The sequence below is a fragment of the Larus michahellis genome, chromosome 1 (assembly GCF_964199755.1).
Source record: "Larus michahellis chromosome 1, bLarMic1.1, whole genome shotgun sequence".
Classification (NCBI taxonomy): Eukaryota; Metazoa; Chordata; class Aves; order Charadriiformes; family Laridae; genus Larus; species Larus michahellis.
Window position 1 is genome coordinate 148,643,722 of NC_133896.1, and position 21,619 is coordinate 148,665,340.

The 21,619-nt window shown below is 41.7% G+C and overlaps 1 protein-coding gene across 2 annotated transcripts in view; it reads left to right on the forward strand.

Moving 5' to 3' along the window:
• Positions 1 to 21,619, forward strand: part of SLC9A7 (solute carrier family 9 member A7) — a 73,191-nt gene that overhangs the window by 40,306 nt on the left and 11,266 nt on the right. The window contains exons 8-15 of one of the 2 annotated variants that reach the window (XM_074607953.1): positions 1,406 to 1,511; positions 1,870 to 1,958; positions 2,074 to 2,187; positions 4,237 to 4,348; positions 5,925 to 6,078; positions 13,231 to 13,290; positions 18,254 to 18,317; positions 20,890 to 20,972. In XM_074607953.1, coding sequence (XP_074464054.1) covers positions 1,406 to 1,511; positions 1,870 to 1,958; positions 2,074 to 2,187; positions 4,237 to 4,348; positions 5,925 to 6,078; positions 13,231 to 13,290; positions 18,254 to 18,317; positions 20,890 to 20,972 — 782 coding nt within the window. The remainder of the gene's footprint in view (positions 1 to 1,405; positions 1,512 to 1,869; positions 1,959 to 2,073; positions 2,188 to 4,236; positions 4,349 to 5,924; positions 6,079 to 13,230; positions 13,291 to 18,253; positions 18,318 to 20,889; positions 20,973 to 21,619) is intronic. The other variant, XM_074607943.1, reaches the window with a different exon arrangement.

The following is a 21,619-nucleotide window of genomic DNA, read 5'->3' on the forward strand; positions in this document are numbered from 1 at the left end:
ACCTGTGAATTTCCTTGTGAAAAGTGGTGCTGCTCATTGCTTTTAACATCCCTGTCCCATATTGAGCCATGACTCCCCAATCAGCAGTGCTGCCATTAGCTCTAGATTGTGTAGTGCTGCAGAGAGCCCAAGGATGCAGTTGTGTTATGCATGGAAAGCAATGGTGGGTGATGGTGCAGCTTTGATGTGTCCATTCAGGTACCAATTGCCTTCATATGAGCAGGGGAGAGAATGCTACCACCTTCCTTAGGGGTTTGGGGTTTTTTGTGTGTGTATGGTTGGACTCGATGATCTCAAAGGTCCTTTCCAACCATGAAGATTCTATGATTCTACTGTTTCAAGTGTCCTTGCTGTGCTCTTGCTGTCCTCCCACGTGGATTTCAGAGAAGATTGTGCTAGTTGTCAGTTTTCGGAAAGACCGGGGATCTCTCTACCACCCCTGTTAGCACATGGTTTCTTTCTGTGTTTTCTAGTGGAGTTGCGCATAGCTGTCTGCACATCAGGTACAGTGAGCTCTTCAGGGTTTACCTGCTGCCAGAGTAGTGATGAGGAAAACAAAACAAAACAGTCTACAAATACATGAACAACTTTTTTTTTTTTTTGTAGTATGTGAAGAGACATATTTAACGCTACTGAAATCTGTTCCACTTCCTCAGTAGCTGTATGAACTGTTAATTCAGTGTGTGTGTGTTTTGATGTTCCTCAAGTTTTGCTCTCCTAAGGTAAGATAAAATGAACTTACTTTTTCTTCACATTGAAAGACTGAGATGCTCTGATTGAGTTGTCTTTTACTCTAAAACACATAAACACAAGGAGAGGAAATATATATTTTTTTTGTAGTCAGGTTTTCTGGTTTGCCTCAAAAGTACAGAAATAGACACACTTGCTGAAAAAGAGTTGTCAACAAATCTGAGCAAGAAAAATTCTGATAAATCTACTTCATCTTAGCAATGCTGTAGTCAAGAACAGCCTTGTGAATTAAATGCTTCTGAATGTATTTTATGCTTTATTTAAAGATGTGGGGGACACCACCCCTCCCCCCCCCCCCCCCCCCCCCCAAAATGAAAAGCCAGGGCACACAATCTAAAAGGAATGCCTGGTATATACCCCTTTCCTGCTGGCACTTTGCAGGGAAGTGTGGCATAGAGTGATATATTACCTCAAAGATGTGGGGCCACAGTTATGCCATGGATATGCAGCAAAAGTATCCAGAACTGACTATTGCAAGGGGAGACCTTGATTCTGAAGTTTGGCTTGATGTGATGGAATTGATGTTTTTCAGCACTAAAAAGGTTTTGTTTTCCAATTAGCGTTGGTTGTTAGTGCATAAAATTGTTTCTCATAAACACCGGGTACAGAGAAGCCAAAGGGGTTTTTTTTTTGATCCCTTAACAAATGACTTAACGTGACGAAGTTTACGAAGTTGCACTGCTTCCCCCTGCTGGAAACGGCTCTCTTCTTCTTGATGTCCTGGAGCACTTTCTTGCTTGCAGAAGCTTGTGGATTTACTGGTGAGTTGTTGGGATTCAAGCATATGGAGACAGAAGTGCTGTGTGTCTTAACAGCCCTTTTTCCACTTTCTAATTGAAACCTTACGATGAGAAACACGGTGTTGGTGCTTTAAGGTTTTCTGTGTTCTGTACGATGTCGTCAAAGGTGCAGCTCACAGTGTGGCTTCTAAAAGCACTGCTTTGGTTCATACACCTAAGTGCCCCCCAATTCCAACCCAGAATCTAACTCAATTGGAAATAAGGTTCATGAACTTTCAAGGTTAAGGATGACATATAAGTTTAATAGAACTTGAGAAGGGTAAATATGTGGACCTCACACAGTAAACAGGCTGATTTGCACATGTGATTCTGTTCACAGGCGTGGTGGCTGTCCTCTTCTGTGGAATTACCCAGGCGCATTATACGTACAATAATTTGTCAGTCGAATCAAGAAGTCGCACTAAGCAGGCAAGACTCTCTTTCACCCTTTATACGCTGTATTGCTGTGGTATTCGGGGTACTGCTGTTTTTTGAAAAGCAACTTTATTGCTTGGCCATTAACATGTGACTGTGTTCTCTCTAGCTCTTTGAGGTATTGCACTTCCTGGCAGAGAACTTCATATTTTCTTATATGGGTTTGGCACTGTTTACTTTCCAGAAACACATATTCAGCCCAGTTTTCATCATTGGAGCTTTTGTATCCTTTTTTGCTTTGTGTGAGGTTTCTCTATCTTACGTACCTGAAAACTTGTGGTGTCTGTTGGCTTTACCAAATAGAGGATGGTGGCTGACCTAAGTCTCATCGATGTCTTGCAAGCACAAGAATTTTAAGAACAATCTTTGGTTACCCTTTACATCAAATCTCTAAGGCTTCTGTGCCACACAGTTGTTGACTCTGTGCCTGGCCGAGTGTTAGAAGTAATATAATTTTAATATATAAATGAAACTGCATTACTGTGTGACTTGCCTAATGACAGCCGGCAGTGCTTGTGTTGCTCCTGTATTTAAATTTTGGGGGCCTAGAAAGGATTCATTTTTCTCTTCCCTTCCAACGGTCCCTTGAAGAAAACAAACAAGCTTCAAGTAAATAAAGAGGGTCATGGGTAAACAGAATATCCTTTGAGCAATACCCCAAAGGTAGAGATCAAGTTCTCAGGTGATGGGAGGAGGAAGGAACTGAGCTGCGGTGCAGACCATGACACGAAGGGTACACGCTGCTGAAAGGTGCTGGTGTTGGAGGTGGGTATTCAGTTCCCATTGTCCCTGGCTGACTTGATATCTGGCTCTCGAATTCCCCAGAATTTTCGTAGTAGTCACGCTCCTGTAAACTGGGAATCGCTAGATTTCTCTCTGCGCCCTGCCCCTGTTGAAATAGCTTACGTAACTGTTTCTTCACTATATTCCTGGCTGCTTGAAAGTTCACAGCAATTAAAAATGTGCATGGAGCAGTGGGAAACTAGTCTTCCGGTCTTGATTTTCCTCTCCTTGGTGCAGGAGTAGGGCTATCAGCAATGAGATAAAACCCAGTGAAAGGGCGTATAAAGGTGGTCTAATCCCGAATGTATTTCTCTTCTCTCCTTTCCACTGTTTCCTCTCATCTCTGTACTGCTTCTAGGAATTTATTAGATTTGTCTTTATTTTCCTTTGGCCATTTACTTTTTTTTCCTGAAACAGTCATAAATTTTCTCCTGTGTCTCCTCCCGGCCATTCTTGTGACCTAAAAACTGCTCCAGAGCCCTGCAGCCATCGGATAAAGATGGGAACAGAATAGTTTCATCTGGTATACGAAGCATTGTAATCTTTTATCTTTGCTGTGGCTGCCTCTCCTGTCTCAGGTTATGCTATCTGTCTTGGGTTTGTTTTCCGTATTTATTTTGTTCCTTTCTTTTCCTACCCACCTACCTTTTATTCCATTTTTCACATCTTTTTCTACCACTGGACTTAACCTCTGTTGCCTCTTGAGTGTTTTTCTACTTTTGTGAGGAGGACAGCTAGTATTAGCAAATGATCAGTGTTTGGTGGTCTTCTGGTTGTGTTGGTGTCTTATAAAATTTCAGCACATCACTCTAGTTTGTCCCAAAGTGTTCCTTAGACGGTGGAGGGTGTATTCAGCTTTCTGCTTTTTCCCTGGAAACACTGGATATTTTACACTACAGTAAGGAAGGGAAGGAGCATTACCACCTACTGTCATGAATTTCTGCAATACTCTTTTTACTACTCTTTTTGAACTTCATTCTAGTGCTGACAAGCGTCTTCTGGATTTATCACCTTAGTAACTCTGTACTCTACAGTGCTTGCCAGCCAGCAGGAGATTTTGCCTCTGCAGGAGCCGTAATGGAGCGGCCAATTGCTGGTCTTATGTTGGTTTTTCTTCTGTACATAGGACTGCATTTCAGTCGGTCTGAAACACATAATTGAATGGTGGTGGTGATAGTTGTTTGAAGTGTGAATTTTTAAAGGAAAGTCTTCATTTGTATAACTGGTAATTTTAATACTAGGTATAATTTCACTGTGCATTAAGAAAACTTGGTTACAACTTGGTTGTATTAGTTTAAATGTGCATTCTGTGCAGTGAGATCTGTATGCACATAACTGATGAAAGTCTGTTTCGTATAGACAGAGATAACAAGAACACTTGATATCATGATGTAAACCTTTCAGTAAAACAGAAGCTTCATATTAAAGCCAGGTACCCAGGAGTCCATACCTCAGGAAAGTGAAATCCTTAACCCTCAGCTGTGAACAGATTGCAATCTTTTTGGGCAGAGCTGCACACATCTACCCCCTCTCCTTCTTGTTGAATCTGGGCAGGAGGCATAAGATCAGCTGGAACTTTCAGCACATGATGATGTTTTCAGGTAAAAGCAAAAATGTTTAGTAAACCAAAAAAATCCTATTTTTACCTCATAAGCAATTCATAGTAGTATCTTCCGCTTTTATAATCCACATCCCTTCATCCTGAATAGAAGACTTAGTGGTTGCTGCAGCATGCCATCATGTATCTTTCAACCTTTACAGAAAGTGTGTCGTGTCTGGGAAGAGTGACATCTTGAAATGCCAGCTGCTGGCAGCAAGCAGTCACCTCATGCTGGGAATAGAGTATTTTCATTTGAAGTGCATCTGAAGGGGATGGGGGATTTGGCATGTATCTCTTCCAGAAGGTTATTTCTAGCTGAGATGATGTGCACGTGCAGAAACAGAGATCTGCTGAGAAAACTGAGCTGTATTTATGGGTGCCCTCTCCCACTAAGTTGGAGAAAGCAAGGTATTTGACTTAAACTCCCTTACAATTTCTGTCACACGGATAACTGTTCATGTTTGTCATTTAAAGCAAATCCTGGAGTGTGTCTGGGTCTAAACATGTGCATCCTCAAGAAGTGCCAGGGATGCCTCTGTACACAAGAGGGTGTAAAGAAGCGGGAGCCAGGCTATTTGCAGTGATGCCCATTAACAGGACCAGAGGCAACAGGCACGAACTGAAACACAGGAGGTTCCCTCTAAACATCAGGAAACACTTTTTATTATGTCCAAGCAGTGGCACAGGCTACCCAGAGAGGTTGCGACATCTCCGTGCTTGGAGATATTCTAAAGTCGTCTGGATGTGGTCCTGGGCAACCTGCTCCAGGTGACCCTGCTTCAGCAGGAGAGTTGGACCAGATGGCTTGTAGAGGTCCCTTTCTACCTTAACCATCCTGTGTTTCCCCTACTAAAGAAGTCTGCAGATGGCCACATGCCACGGCTTGTCCTTGCTAGTGGAGTTTCATGAAGTGGGGGGGGAACATAGTCTGCCTGTGAATATGTTATTAACTAGAATATTTTTGCAGCTGATAACAATTTCATATCAAGAACTCACACTTCAGTTATGGAATCAACTGAAAATCTGTGCATTTTCATTTGGATCCAGGGAGCTGCTTGATTTTTGTAATACGTTTTGCTGTTGTCCACAACTTGTTTCTGCATTTCTTTCCTGTTAGTTTCTGGAAATATTTACACACAGAGTCACAGAATGGTTTGGGTTGGAAGGGACCTTAAAGATCACCTAGTTCCAACCCCCCTGCCCTGGGCAGGGACACCTCCCACTAGACCAGGCTGCTCAAAGCCTCATCCAGCCTGGCCTTGAACACTTACAGGGATGGGGCATCCACAACTTCCCTGGGCAACCTGTTCCAGTGCCTCACCACCCTTATCATAGACCTTTTCTTAGCACTTGTGGATTCTATAAGTTACAGAAAACTACCAGAACAAATGATGTTCTAACTCATCCCAGAGCATAATTTGTCAGGGAAACTGAGATAATTAAAACTTGGCAGAGCCCAGTGCTTTCTGCCTGTCACTTTGTGCCTGTGTGTCAGGAAAGGAGCAAGGAAAGATGCTGTGTTTATAAATAGGCACAGCTGCACTTCTGAAGCTCTGTTATTTCATTCTTTTGCATAGGTCTCAGGGGAGCCATGGCGTTTGCTCTGGCTATACGAGATACCGCTACTTACTCCCATCAAATGATGTTCTCAACAACTCTCCTCATCGTCTTTTTCACTGTGTGGATTGTCGGTGGAGGTACAACTCCCATGCTCTCATGGCTGAACATCAGGTCAGTATGCAACTGTATGCTGGGGAAACTTCACTCTTCAAGCGGCAACTGTGCTAATAGGGCATAGTTCTACAGAATTTGTTTGATGCTTGCTAGAGGTGTTCTAGGTATTTAGAATATTATGTTTTTTAGAGGAAGGTGCTAGTGCAGGCTGGTGAAGAACATGTACTGATGCTGCTGGGATTTAACCTAACTAAAGCTTTCTGGTGATCTGCAAGTAGGTATGTAGGTCCATGTCAGCCCAGTAGGATATGGAATAGTGTTGCCTGATACAGCAGTCCCTATATTGGAAAGAAAGAATTAATCTATTTAGTCCCATATAAACTTTTCTTCCTATTATAGTAAGACATTTCCCTGTCTTTTGGCTCTTGGTAATGGCACTGTTTTGTTTTTTTAAGTTAAATGGAGTCTTTAGTGGGTGGTACTAAACTGAGTGCACTTTAAACATCTATCCAAGCAAACCTGATGTCATCTAATCAACTAGATAAAAGGGATCCTGCTAGTCTTCTAGGTGTGTTTCTTCCTGTCTTGAGGAGACCTGTGAAAATGGTAAGTGGCATGATTATAGATGTTTGTCTTTAAATTCTGGCCAATATTTAGTAGTTTTTGGACTGCAAGTACATTCATGTTTGAGGATACTTATCAACAGAAGTGCTAGAGAATCGTGAATCAATCATTGTTAAAGACCACATATGTTGTCATGTTGCAAAAGTTTTGGCAGTGGTGGGGGGCGAAGGTAAATAGAGTGCAATTAAAACAACAGCCACTGTATAAACCCTTCAGTGTGTCTTTCATATGTAAATTATTTATGCTCTTTGGCACTTGAAAGCTTACGTGTTCTTACTTTCTAATTGTGCTAACCAGAATTTGTATCCCATTGTCTTCTGATCGGATAGGGAAAAACAATCCTAGATAAAACCAGTTTCAGTCTCTGGAAGAACTGATCGTTCTTAGGGATCTGGTCCTGCTTTTAGAGAATTTAAGTGAACTGCTTGTGGCAATAGGTAGCAGGTGCTTTCTAGGTTGGCAATAAAAAATGGATAGAACTGTGAGAAATGCTTGTGAACTTTTCTCATTGAAGGTAGCATGCTTCCAGACAGAGACAGGCATTACAGCAGTGATTTACAGTATCTCAGCTCTGACTAACAGCAAACGTTGGGAAATCATGGTTTCCTTATTTTATTTTTTTTTTTTTGGTGCCAAATTGAATCCGTTTCTGTTCTTTAAAACAGTCTTTAAATGCAAGTTCCAGATGTTTGTCTAGCACACCAGAAAGTAGCATCACTTTCATGTAGTCAGGCTCTCTGAAGGTCATGTCGCTAACAACAGGTAATGCAACACCTGCTGTGAAGTCAACAACAAAACCAGTTTCCAGTGCAGTTGTGGCGTTAATGATTGTGACATATCACATCATAATGAAATTTTTAAGCCCAGCCTGATTGGTTTCTGTTCCCACATGAGAGCTGTGTAATGGGGTACCTGGAATAGGTGCCATGTGCAGCCTTCCATTTGGCATCTCTGACAACAAAAGGAGACTTCTGTCTGATGGCGGTATATAAGGAGCATCTGTACTAATACATCTCCGCAAGCAGAGCAGGCACAGTGTCTGTGTAACCAGCAGCGTGCATAGACTGTCTGAGGTGTCGGGTACAAGGGAGCAGGAGCTGAGTTCTGGCCAGCAGTATGCAGGTAAGAATGCTGCTTGTGGTCTGCTTGCCATGGCTGGGCAAAGTCTGCCAAGATCTGCCTGCAGCCTCTGCTGTTGTGAGGATGTCCCTTGTCTGATCTCCACTTGAGTGGATTCCAAAGCATCTTCTGAAGCATGGCTGCAACAGGGTCAACAAAACTGACTCGAACAGCTCTCAATCATAGGTGCTGGCATCCTGAGCCTTCTGCCCTGCTGCCTGCACCTCTTTTGTTGAAGGAGCGTAGCTGGGTATTTCCTTCAAACCCTGTCATCCAGCAAGGAACAGGATGCACTGCTGAACAACTAAGTGAAGAGGAATTGTGTCCAGCCTGACAGTATCAGAAGGCAGTTTCTGAGTGCAGTCAACCACTACTTCTGCCACAGGGCTCCTTCAGTTGTCAGAAGTAGGACAGGACTGAATTCTAGCATGTGGTCTAGCTCCTGCCAACTGGAAACTAGTTCTGGGGTAGCAGCTTTTTTTTTTTTCTTTATTCCTTTCATTGAGCCTAGGAAGCAGTTCGCGGAAGCATCCACTTACTCCTTTAGCAGGACTAGTCTGGTTTAGTAATGAGACTCCATGAGCCTGGCTGATGAGCTGCTCCTGAAGGGAGAAAGGGCTAACACTGCAACAATTCCAGGCTTGCTGTTTGAGTCAGTTATACTTGCAAAAATCATTAATGGGGCCAACAACACAGAACAGCTGGAAAACCTATGATACCATCCCGAGGAGTAGCTGCCAAAAGACAGTTGGCCAAACCATAGTTTGGAGTGTTTAGCTGTAGTTTTTTGGGAGATTTACCCCTCTTTGCAAGTAAGCAGTAATTTTAACTGTCATTTGTTTGGCATGGTTGACAGAAAATAAATGGTTAACTTCCATTTTAAGGGAAGGACATCATGCAAATAAGGGAACTCTACATAGGAAGTATTCTAGAGAACTGCATGGGTCTGCCTACACCTGCCTTGATAGGCACTGCTCTGGTACTGATGGAGACTGCACTTCTTGAGACCGCATGAAATCAGATTTGTGCCAGGAGGTGGCAGCCGTGTGCAGCTGATGGAGAATTAGAAACTCGCTAAAGTACCCTCTGTGATAGAGCCCTTTCTGCTGGAAAGCAAGAAGTCCTGTCAGACCTTAAAGATTTTGGAGAGGGACAACTTAAGTTTCCAGCTGAATATTAGAAATATGTTGCTTTTCTCTTTTTCCATCGCTTTCTACCCAGTGGAAGAGGGAGGCAGGAGAAGATGAAGATCAGATGCTGTCCCAGTGCCTCGCTCAGCAGCACAGTGTATAGTGCTGATGCAGTCCTGAGGTCGTACAGTAGGTAGCTTGTCCCTGGGGTGGCCTGGGATGCTTCCTGAGTCTTGGCACTTGCCCTTTAGGTTAGATTGCAAGAGGCTGGAAATTAGTGCCCCCATTCAGGCTTATTTAACAGAAAAGTGCTTAAAAGATAAAAGGTGGTTTGCTTCCTAGATTAAGTGAAGGGACATAGGAAACTAATGCCATTTGTGTGTTGGACTTCAATGTCAGGATTTGTGTGGACTCCCTAAAGTCCGCTCTGGTGTGAAGTTCACCCCAGTTGTATCCTGGTTGACTTTGGCCTTTGTGGAAGAAAAGATGGAAAGCCACTCAGCCATTACAAAGTCCTCAGGAAGTAGTTGGCTTTGCTGCAATGTGGAGGTGAGGAGAAGACAAGGGCCTGCTTTAACAAAGAGTCGACCAAGCTGTCAGGCCCTTTAGCTGGTTTAGCTTGCCTGGTCACTGTGTGGCGCAGTGGCATTACTGTAATCCTGTGGGTACAGGTCCGCCCATCAGTGGGGTTTTTGGGTGGCCCCTTCAATAGTTCCTGTGGGCTGCGATGGGCTGAGCTTCTTCCCTAGGAACTGCAGGCGCATGTCTGTTGTACTGGGCAAGTCAGAGGAGCTAAGACGTCAACACCAAAGGGTCTTATTTAAGGTTGTGCCTGCACAATTTAAGTAGAATTGCACCGCAGAGCTGACTCCAACCAAGACTCTCAGCCTGGCTTGATACCAATATGTTCATGGGGAGGCAGTTGCGTGCACACATGGGGCAATGCCTACACAAGGGTCCAGAATTGCTTTGCTGTGGCTCGGAGGCAGAAGCACATGCCTCTGGCCACACCATTAATTGCACAGCAATTGGGATGCATGATTTGTTGTTAATTTCTGGTGGTCCCTTCTCTCCCATGATGTGAAATGTATTAAAAGTAGGTGAGGAATGGAGAGGGTAACACGAAAATTAAGTTTTGGTAAAGTAAAAGGCAGTATAAGGAGGAAAATAGGCAGAAATACCCTCTGCCTCCTCTTGTTCCTCTTGAGAAATGTCTCAATGTCTCAAGTAATCAGAAGAGCAGGTATCTTTCCAGACAGGGTATGTTACCAGTGTACCAGGATCCACTGATTAGGCTTAAATGTACAGCTAAGCAGAGGACCTATGGTTTGTAGCAGAGACTTAACTTCAGTTTACTGCTTAACTGGCTGGGAAAGTGAGGTCATGATAGCAAAATCAGAGTACAAAAATAATGGGATCTTTAGATGCTTTTGGTTTCTGCCACTTGATGCTAAGCAACTTAAAAATTAGCACCAGAGACTGGATTTAAAGCCATGATGTCATGCGTTTGTATTTCTTGGCTGTCTATCAGTGAGATGAATCGAAGCATGTGAGTGGTAAACAGTTATACTTTTCTAGCAGTAGATTATTTATTTATTTTTTTTTAGAAACTAAATGACTTGGATATTAAAAATATAGTCTCATCTTTTGAGACTAAAACAAAGAGACAATTTCCTGTCTGAAGTTTTAACAATTTCAGCAAACTCGAGAGCCCTGTAAATCAAAACCACTGGCAAAGTTCCTCTTTTCAGAAAAGTAGCTGACTTATTGTTTCATTTATCTGTCACAGGAACAAAAGGGAAGTCCTAGCATTTGTATTGCAAAACACTGTTTTCCATTTTTCATTAGAGGTTATTGACCTGATTCTTTTCATGTTGAATGAAGCAACATGTAGATTAATGCCTTCCTCTCTTTCATAATGTGCTTCAAATAAGGAAGTTTCTGTTTATTTTAATGGAGTAATTCGAGTTATGCATAGCAACATTTTTCTAAATCTTAGAGCATTACAACTTTCAATTTAAAATATTTTAGGTATCTTTCTACCGTGAACGTTAGAAGTTGGACACACAATGTCAACTTAGATATTTACTGCCTTATGTCTGACTTTGCAAATACAGTCTTTTTAAGAGATTTCTATTTAGTGATTTTTTTTCTTTTTTTTTTCTTTAAATGAACAAACTGAAAAAGAAATCTGGAAACCCTACCTCTCACATAGCTGTTATGTGACCTACCTAACTATCTGGGATGGTGGTAAAAATGATAGCTTGGTGGCAGTCTCAGGTTATACTCCACTGTCTTACCCAGGGTGGTCCAACAATAAAATGTGCATTTCTTAACTACGATGGCTTGGTGTGCTGCGATGGCAGGAGGCGAGTGTTGTTACTAGCCCTGTGCTGTGTTCTGGACTGGAGCGGAGGGTTGTCTGATAGGAGATTACATCCTTCTGTTTTGCAGCCTGTTTCCATTACTCTACAACTTAGATCCTCCACTGCCTTCTAGCTGCACTCTGCTGCCCTGGAAGAGCAGATGCACAGACACAGGCACTGTCCCTTGCCCTCTCGTTCCTTTCACCGTATCTCTTTCTGTGCTGTTTTCCCCAGTTGTCTTTCCCTGTCACGTTTCTCCCGTCTTCCTCCTTCTTTCCCAATCTCTAGTTTCTCATCATCAGTCTTGAACCTCTCTTAATGGAGGTGCCCTGCAGCCTCCGAACCTCCAGCTGCACCCCTCTGGGTTTTTCCCTTGGTAGGAAACAGATTACCTTCTCTTTTGGATGTCTGGAAATAAGCGTGGGAGATGCTTCCCTATCTCTGTTCTCGTGCTCTGAAACATAGTAATTCACACCAGAGAGAAAAAGTGTGGGGAAGGCCCAGGCCCCGTAGGAGCTGGGTTGAGATATATCTAGAGCACATGGGTGATATGAGTTTAACTGCCAACCTCTGGCAAGCCTCGGCAGGCAGTTTCAGCAGTCATTATCTTGGTTAGGTCAAGTAAAGGAATACCCAAAGGCACCCTAAACCCAACCTGAAATAACTTTTCCTAATTCCAGGGTTTTTTAGTGATTGGGATTTATTTATTTATTTAACTTTTTTAATAGGGTGGTGGGAATTATCTTCTTCCTCAGCCATCTTCTGAGAAACAGTTGAACTCTTCCAAAAGGGCTAAAATTTTCCAAAAATGCTGCACTCATTATAGACATCTGGGAAAACTTCAGTATACACACTTGGCAAAGATACAGCAAAGAGAAAGAAGTCATAGAAGGGAATTTATTGAGCAGTTTTTTAATTTTGGTTTTTGCTGCATATGCAGAGCCGTCTCAGTGTTGGCCTTTTGCAGCAGAGTGCTTTGACCTGGAGTGTATGTTGATATGGGAGAAGAGCTATTGAACCAGGAATCCAAAACAGATCTATCCAAAGTTTGGTATTTACCTTGGCCTTCAAGGATCAGATGAGTGTGTGCTCTTCTTAGAGCAAGCTGTAGCCTTAAATATTTGGTTGGTCAAGATATCAGTCTGCAATCAGGATGTGTACACCTTCTCTTTGTAGAGTGAGGCCTCTGGGCCACTGATCATCTGGGCATTTATTTCACATAAGTGATATAGAGTTCATGTAGCATGCCTTCACTGAAAAATTAGGGAGAAAAAAACCAACACGATCCATAAGCTGCTAAGGAATTTACATGGAAAATATTAGAAGCCAAACACGCTTTCACTTGTGGTGGGTTTTTTTTAAAGTACAATTGAAAAAGGCAAAGCAAGGAGTAAAAACGTACTCTGCTGTGACTGGAGATTAATTATGCTAAAGATTGTTAGTCAGTTGTTAGTTAAACCAGTGGAGTGATTTAGTACATGTTACCAGTTGTTTTGGACCACTCTGAAACTAGGTGGTATCGATGACCTCTTTCATACATGCATAACTTCCTGTGACTACTTTGTCTAATGACTTTTTCTCTTTTAGACCCTGTGTAGGTCCGAAGTGGTAGGAATTGTCTTAGATCAACTCTGTCTCTGTGTAGCAGCTCTCTTGAGGGCTATTGAATCAAATTTTCTTGGGGAAGTAGCCTGCCATGACAAGACAGGTGTCTTGCCAACCTGAATCTGAATGAATGAAAATGTTACAGGACATCTCAATCATAAAGTGCTGCTGCTGTTAATTTTTGTTAATTTTTATGATTTTTCATCACCTTGTCATTGTTCTGCCATTCTTATTCTTGTGTGGTTTGTCTTTTTTGATTGGATAGGGCTTTTTTTGTTGGTTTGCTTTGTTTTGCTAGGGAGCTCTATAAAGCTACCATCTCATGAGCATTTTGTTACTCACATTGCATTCTTGTACTGTACCAGAGTTGGTGACCGTGTTCCATCGGTGGAAGAGATGAGTGAAAGCCGCTGGCTGTATTTCAGGTGACACTGTGCTTTCCTTGATACCAAATTAACCCGGTGCTTGGCTTTCTTCATCTTTATAACACTAAGTGTGTGGTCTTTTTCTGTACTATGGCATGCTGCTGCTGCTTCTCCTCCTCTGCGGAGTGCCGTAGATGTTCCTCCATTCTGAGTCTGTTCTCTTCTTCTGAGCTGAGTGTGGATCATGCATCATGTCTTCAGCTTAAAAAAAACCCAAAACAAAAACAAACAAAAAAAAACCAACCACAAAACACCACATGCTTTAACTCTGTGTATGGGTAATTAACGAAGCAAAACTAGCATCTGTGGTCTGGGAAGACTTGGAAGCTGAGAAATCATGGGTGCGATCCTATGATTCTCAATCACACAGGTATTCTTAAGCATTCCTTGGGGTATTTTGTACAACTGTTCAGGTTGGAAGGGATGTCACAGGTGATTTAGCCCAGCCTCTTTGGGGATGTATTTTAAAAACTGAGGGTTATCACATTGCTTTATAGGAAGATGCTAACAAAAGTGGAGATAAACCAGAATCCTAATCTTCGCCGGTTGATGGTTTCTAGAACTGATACATGGATAGAGAGAGAAATAAAAATGAAATAAATCTCTAACTGGCATCTGTAGGGGAATGTGTATATGTCTCTGTGTGTGTGTATATATATATATACAGAATATTTACGTAAAGAAAACTCTTTGGGATGGGGCAATGGTAAGTTCCTCATGTATCTTGTCACACTTGAAGGTTCACAGCCAACTACTAAATTTAGGAGAGATGCAGTACATTAGCTTGTACAGAGAATCTGAGAACTATTACATATTACAGTCGTTCTTGGCCGTTGCACAGTAATTACATATGCTAAAATGTAATAAAGCGTGGTATTTTGGTAACTTGTCATCAACAAGTTTGTTTGTGTTGCAGGGCCTTGGAAAGGTTTTTGAAGCATCAGAAGAAATGGTTCCACCCATTTTAACATGACATAGTAGAGAACTTGAAGTAGTTCTATCTGCTTTTTTTACCATTCCTTTCCATACATTTAGTTTCCACTGTGTTCCATGTTTTGCGTGCCAACCATTTTTCTACCACACTGTTTAAATTGATTAGAATTTCAGGGCTAAGCATTTCAGGGATCAAATCTGAGTAACTGCTCTCCTACATGTGATACTGGAGTTGTAGCTGCAGAATAAAGACCAAGAAGGTCAGGAGTCAGTTAAGAGTAGAAAAAAACCGCGCTTTGGTATTAACCGTTAGGAGCTCAATGATAGTCCCTTTGCTATTACAGAGCTCTTAAAGCGTGAAAAGCCTTTTATGCCTTAAAAACAAAAAAATATTTCAATTGCGGAGGAGTGAAAAAATATACTTAAACTGGATTAATTTTTACTGTAGCATAGTCTTGTCTACAGATTCCAGTAAACTTGCCAAGGCAGAAATAAAGATCACTGAACTATATATGCTAGTAACTGTCTGTACTGAACTATTAAGGTATCTATCAAGTACTGAATTGATGCCAATGGGGGAAATAGATGGATTGTTCAAGTTTTGGGGTATACATGCATTGTTATAGCTGAAAGACTACTCGTATTCTTCATCGGACATTTGCCTTTTAAGAATCACTTATTTGAATTGCTGCTGTGCACCCTCAGGGAATTCACACACAACTGCTGCAATGGGCTTTCAGAAAGAGTGGAGTGGAAAATGGAGATGCTTGCTGGCATCTGCACTGCCCTGGCCTTGGCTGTCCTGCAGCTGATGTGCCCCTTGGTCCCCATGACATAGACTGTGCATCTTCAAAAAAACACCGTTTTCAACCAGAGCTTGCTCATCTGCCTTTCTGCGAGGGGGGTTTGAGCAAAACACCATAGTCATTAGCAAGGCTACCCTCTCCATGCCCCTGATCTCTGAGACAGAATCTGAGTAAATCAATCCAGTAACATTTTCTCTTAATTTAAAAGCTGGTTAAATAAATAAGAACTGCTATTGGCCTTTACAGAACATCTAAATTGCAGGAAGCTTTTTAACTGTGCTTAAAGATGTGAAATGGATTTTTTTTCCTTTAACCACCAGAAAAAAAAAATTATGTTGGAAGACATACATGCATCGGCTTTGCTTGTACTTTTAATTATGGAAGTAGTTAAGTAAGGATGAAGTAACTCCATGTCTTCTGTGCTTCTCTTCACTGTAAAGGAGGTTGGGAGACACTTGACTGGTTTTTGGTAATGTTTTGTTTCAGGTGATAAAGATGAGACTTTCTTAAAAAATTTGAGAGGAGGGCCTGCAAAAACGTGATGCTTGTCATGAGACCAGTGTGTATATACCTTGAAAACAGGCAGACTTGCTACAAAAAAAAAGCTTCCTATACAATTCATGCTAGAGTAGAGGATAAGAGACACAGTATGCTGGTTGAAAGACACAAAAAGTAGTTGTGGGAATTCAGAATAATAATGTATTTCGTGTTAGTCTGCGAATTGAGGAACATGCTTTGACACATGAATGGGAAAAAAAAAAAAGTGATTTATGGGAAAGTAGTAATTAGAAATAATCAAAATATAATTTCACCTGAAGAATAACTTTGAAAAAAAAATTTGAAATGGACGAGCCTGTGTCAATATACTATTTCAATATTGAAAGAAGCATCTGTAGTAAGAATTTTTTTCTAAAAGTTGAACCATTTTAATATAGAAAAGCTCTCTTTTCCTCTTCAGCACAACAGTGAACCCAAACACCTGGCCTGTGATGTATTATGACTTTTCACTGAACAGTATAGTCATCTTGCTTCGGTCTTCTACTAAGCCCCCTTCCCCTGCCTAAGGGCAGTTAAAATCCTCCCCAAAAATGCACAACCTTGTAAGTCAAGTAAAAGCTGAGACATTCGGAATTGTTTGGTTTTGTTATGTACTGTGAAGTGAATAGGTGGCTCAGTGAGTTAAAGCTATTTAGGGAATGCAAGCTATGTTCATCTTCTGGAACAAGCTTCTTGAATTCCCCGTTCATGCTGCCAGCTGCACAGCTAACATGAGCAATGGTTGCTGTGCATAGTGCGTTGAACCTCCCCAATGTGCAGCTTTGAAAAGCCACACATCTTTTATTTTTATGTGTATTTATAAAGGAATGCACAATCTTATATATAGCGCCATACTGAGTGGGTTTTCTGACATTGCTTGTCAGCTTTCTGCGTGAGGCTTCATTAGGTAACTAGTTTGTGTGCAGAAAACCCTTCTTATGTCTTCATTGCTTAGTAATAGCCTAAGCAGTAACATCTAAGCCCTTGTAACCTTTCAGAGCTCTTGTGTGTGGCTTTTTATTCTAGCCTGTGTTACAATCCAGTACCCAATCTGCCTGTCCGGCGTGCCCTTAGACTGGTGAAGCTTTTTAGTCTTGAAGCTGCCAATGAATTCCCGGGCCAAATGTGCCTAGGGGTTGAGATGACTCTGCATGTGGAAAAAGGGAAGGATGAGGAAAGAAAAGAGGCTCAGGAAAAAAATCCAAGCAGAGGACTGGGTCAGCACTAGCCCTGTATGAGGCTGCTGCAGGCTGTCTTCTGTTCTGTTCTGCAGGTGACCTTCTGGATTTTCCCTGATTTGAGGCCTTAGATTGGCCATGGGTCCACAAAGACGACTTAAAGCTTTAGTTCAATGCCTACTTTTTTTCTTCTAATGTTCTATTAGAAGGTGCTGCCCTGCAAGTTTTTTGAAGCTGTTCCCTTTTAGTTTAATCTGTGCCGTCTTCTGTGCCTGAAGGTAAATCATGTCTGGATCACCGCTTGCCTTATGCAAGCGCTGTCTCTGAGACACACAAATTATATGGTTTTACCAGCAAGGTTCTGTTGATTTCTGGTGATCCTCAGGGATGTTGCATAAACACCATGGCTAGAAATAGCTGACCCAAAGTCTAGGTAACAAAGAAGTCACACTAAACCAGCTCAGTCCCTTCCAAGAGAGGGGAAATTGAGAAGTTAGCCATTTCAGACAACATGTTTTTGTTACTGTGTCCATTTTCCTACCCTTATTATGCAACATGGTAGGCCTGAAGCACAATGTGTTTGAGACTGACAATCTTAGTTAACGTTTGATGTTGGAGGTCTACAAGAGGGCACTGCAATTAAGGCATGAATAGGATTTAAAACTACAAGAGTCTAATCTTAACAAATAGCTACCCCCAAAACAGACCAGAAAAACTTGAATGTAATTACAAGGATTAAATACCCATCTTGGATAGGAGCGCTATGTGAAAGGATGGTTCAGTAATTGGATGCTTTCTAGCTGTGCAAAAGTGAGTGGACTGTTTCTTATTAACATACTCTTCTGTAATCATCCACCATCTCACGATACAGACTCTCCCTCTCTCAGGTGGGAGGCTGGACTAGACAGACTTCTTGCTCATACACTGTGTCTCGGTGGTGTTAGGTGAATGAAACTTGCAGCAAATTAATATTGTGAGTCTTTATAAAGTATTTTTGTTGCTTCGAGCAGTGTGTTAAAACTTGGGGTGAGGTGGGGCTTTTTAAAATCATATATTTGAGCCATTCTCAGGCCTATCAGGCAGCTAAGTTATTTGCTGTGTCAAATATTTAGGCTGGGCTTATCCTTAGTCTCTGGTTTCATGCTGCGGGACATAAGGGATGTTCTCCACTGGAGAGGATGTCACCCATGGTTCACCTTTTAAACCAAAAATAGTATTTGCCAGTGTCCCAAAAGAATTGGCAACACAGGTAAGCAGTTAAAGTTGATGCCGGCATGGAGTTAAAGCTGTTATCTACAGGTAGTTGCTGCTTGAGTGAAAAAGTGTCTTGTTCATAGCTATGTAACTGCAGGGGAATAACAGACAGCTCTTCCTCAAACTATTCTTATAACCTCTCTGAATGCAGCTTTGCTGGGTGCTTAGAGTGCTTTTAAAATGCATTCTGCCAAACTTACAGCATTTGCAACCCTCAGTAACACCACTTGCTTTGTTTTCCTAATGTTTCTGTAGGGTTGGGGTTGACCCAGATCAGGATCCTCCACCTACTAATGACAGCTTTCAAGTCTTACAAGGAGTAAGTAATTACATAACTTCTCTATTAGGCTGATCTTATTTTATAACCGAGACAATAAAGAATTGCAGAAGCACCGTGCATGGATAAAACCTTTCTCTCGTAGCTGTCAAGTCAGTAATGCATTTATAATACTCAAGTAATGCCCATGAAAAATATTCTGTGGTGTTGGGTGTAATACTGCAGCGTTCAAATTTTTGTGGTATGTATATATATAAGGTATCAAAAACCTTCCCAAATCTACTAATACACTCTATTTAATATGCTTTCCTCTTCCCCCACCTGCCCAACGTGCTCGCTTCTAACATGCTATGGTGTAAACAGTCCTCCCTAAGACCGACCCAGAGATAATCCTCTTGGCTTCTGTGTTCAATAACTGATACCAAATTTTGGTCCCTGGACTTGCTTAGAATCAAAGACGAAATTTGCTAATCTGATTTCAGCTCCTGTGTACTGTACCACAAGCCAGCTGGATCTTCTCTGTACTACCTACCACCTGTATGAGGGAAAAGGAGTGCTGGAAGTTTGTGACTTATATTCAGCAAAATGTTGTTGTGAATCTTTAGTGCAGCTTTCTATGCATCAGTAACAACCCGAAAGTGAGGGGTTTTTTTCCCCTGCAATATACCATTGGCAAACAAGGCTATTGAAAGAATGTTGTTCATAGCAGAAATTTCAGTTTTCCTCATCTGTAAACTGAGTGAATTCACAGGGGGAGTGAAAGGTCTGGAGAAGGAAAAAAAAAAAAAAAAACAAACAAAAAAAACCCCAGCAACCCAACCCAACACTTCCAGAGGCTTAACTGGGAGCTTCTTCTGTCCAGACCTTAGTTTACACTCTCCCAGGGTACTGCTTGACACCAATTCTTCAGTAGCAAAACTGGTTGCTATGTAGGAACCTGCTGGAGGAAGCTGAATGACAGGAAAGACAGATGACTTTGGACCCAGAGGATGCTTAGGTTGCAAAAGTGTGTGAACTCTATTTTGTAAACCTCAGGTTGTATGATGCTGGTGTTCAGGCCGGTCACATACATGCATGGGATACCTACTGTATTTGGGATCAGCTTTCTTATTAGTGGTTTCTGTCTTGCGCGCCCCCCCCCCCCGTTTTTTTTTGGGGGGGGAGGGGGGGAGCAGGTCACAGGTTATACACATAAGAGTTACTTGCTCAGGAAGCATTTTTTTCATTGCAGAAACTGCATTAGGCATCCCTATGTTCTTTGTAGAAACCTGTGTCCAGCACATAAAATAGATTCTGAAATGGTGAGTGTGGGTACCAAAAAGGGGGTGAACTTGGTTTTGTATCTGTCCAGGAGCAACCAGAAGGCCAAGCCTCAAAACACCTTTTACAAGGAAGGCCACAGTTATTGCATAAAACCAAGGTTAGGAAGTGGTATCGTGGTAAGGTGGCTTTGGCCCGTTCAGACTGAGCTTGTCAGTATTTGAGGAATTGCTTTAGCAAGAAATAGAGCATGGGTATTCTGTTCTCACTCAGTGTCTGGGTAGAAATATCGTGTTTGCCTTTTTCCCATGTAAACATAAAGCACTTACCCATTTGTTTCCCTCTTTAGCTGTGCATTGCATTCCTAATGGAGTCCATTAGTCAGTTCCCTTTGGATTCCTCTTTCTTTCACCAAGCCAAGATTAGCATCGTGTCACAGTTAAAGAAAATATATCACTTGGGATGGGGAGGGAGTGAACATGTAGTAAGCTTTAACTCTTGGTGGATCATGGATTTTCTTCGCAGATCAGAATTACACAGGGCAATCCTGTCTTGGTCTTTTCCAGTAGTTTGGAAGATGATTCATATAAGGCGTTCTCACTTCATCTGTTTTCCTGTGTTTAACTTTGGCCTCTGACCAAAAGGGAAAAAAAAAAAACAAACCAAAACCCCAAACAGTTACAAAAGTAAAAACAAATGCAGCTGCAGACCAGCTGGTGGGATGACTTTGCAGCACAGCTAGTAAAGGGATTATATTTAACCCTGTTAGCACTTATGAAATTTGCATGACTCTCCTCAACTGTGATTTTATATTAATTCCCTGTTAAGCATGTTTCTTTTAAGTGTGATGTATTTCATCAGGTTTGTGAGAGTTTATCAGGTTATGATAAATTCCCTTGTTCTTCTGAGGAAGCGATAGGCTTAAGGAAAGAACATCAAATAGACTTAAAGAACCCAGTCAAGCAATGAATTATTATTCCAGTTCATTTATTTGGGGAGGGGGGGAGGCAGGAATGGGGATGAAACATCAGTGAGGCTTATTTGTCAGTTTTATACTTATTTCTATATCCGTTACTGCATTAACTGTGCAATAAGCTTTTTAGACTCAAGGGAACCTGGTGGTAGAGGGCTCAGCTCGTTAAGGCAACTTGAGGGCAATGAAGAGGCCCTGCTTCTCTGCAGTCATTTCTGGTCTTTCTAGGAAGAGTAACCTCAGCTTTCTTCTGCAGTCCAAGTAGAGTATTGAAGTAATTTGGCTTTTTTGGACAGGACATTATAATGTGAACAATTGGAATGTATGATTTGGGTGTTTTTCTGCCTGAGATAATCACATATGTTTTTATCTTATTTTTAGGATGGCCCAGATTCTGAAAGAAGGAACAGGACAAAGCAGGAAAGTGCTTGGCTCTTCAGGCTATGGTATAGCTTTGACCACAAGTATCCTTTTGAGAACACAGCTTAGCTTCAAGGCATGAAATGTTTGCTTTTTCCTTTTGATGTAGCCTTAAGTGCTTGAGAGTCAAACAGAAGATCTGGTATTTGACAGGTTTAAGGAATAGAACTGAAGCTTAAACTCGCTGACTCAGAAGACGAGACCTTTCCTTTCTCTAATGCATGGTATGTCACACTTGCTGGAGGACAGAAACCGATCAGTTCTAGGAGCTGAAGTTCCTTCCTAAACAGTAAGACAGCCAACTAACTATTTCAGATCCTCTGATTTGTTCCACTAATCTGTTATCTTCACTGGTGTTCATAGCACAAACTAGTTTTCCAGTTCATTGTACATGTCTATGTCCCAACTCATTGCCCTGAAGAGCGATCTGCTTTTGCGATGAAGTCCTCTTTGGAAACCCATCGCTGATATGGGAAGTTCTGGAACTAAAAATTTACATGTGGTCCAGCTTATTTCCTTCAGTATATCCAGAACCTCCTATGGGAGTCAAAGCAGAGAGCGTCCTTGTGTGTTTATAGTACTGCACGAACTTTCTGAAGCCATTATTATGCTATTTAGAAAGTCTCGTTTAAGCTTTTGAGCAATTTTTGTGTAGCTGTCCTTTCTTTCATGCTTGTGTTTTTTAAATCTA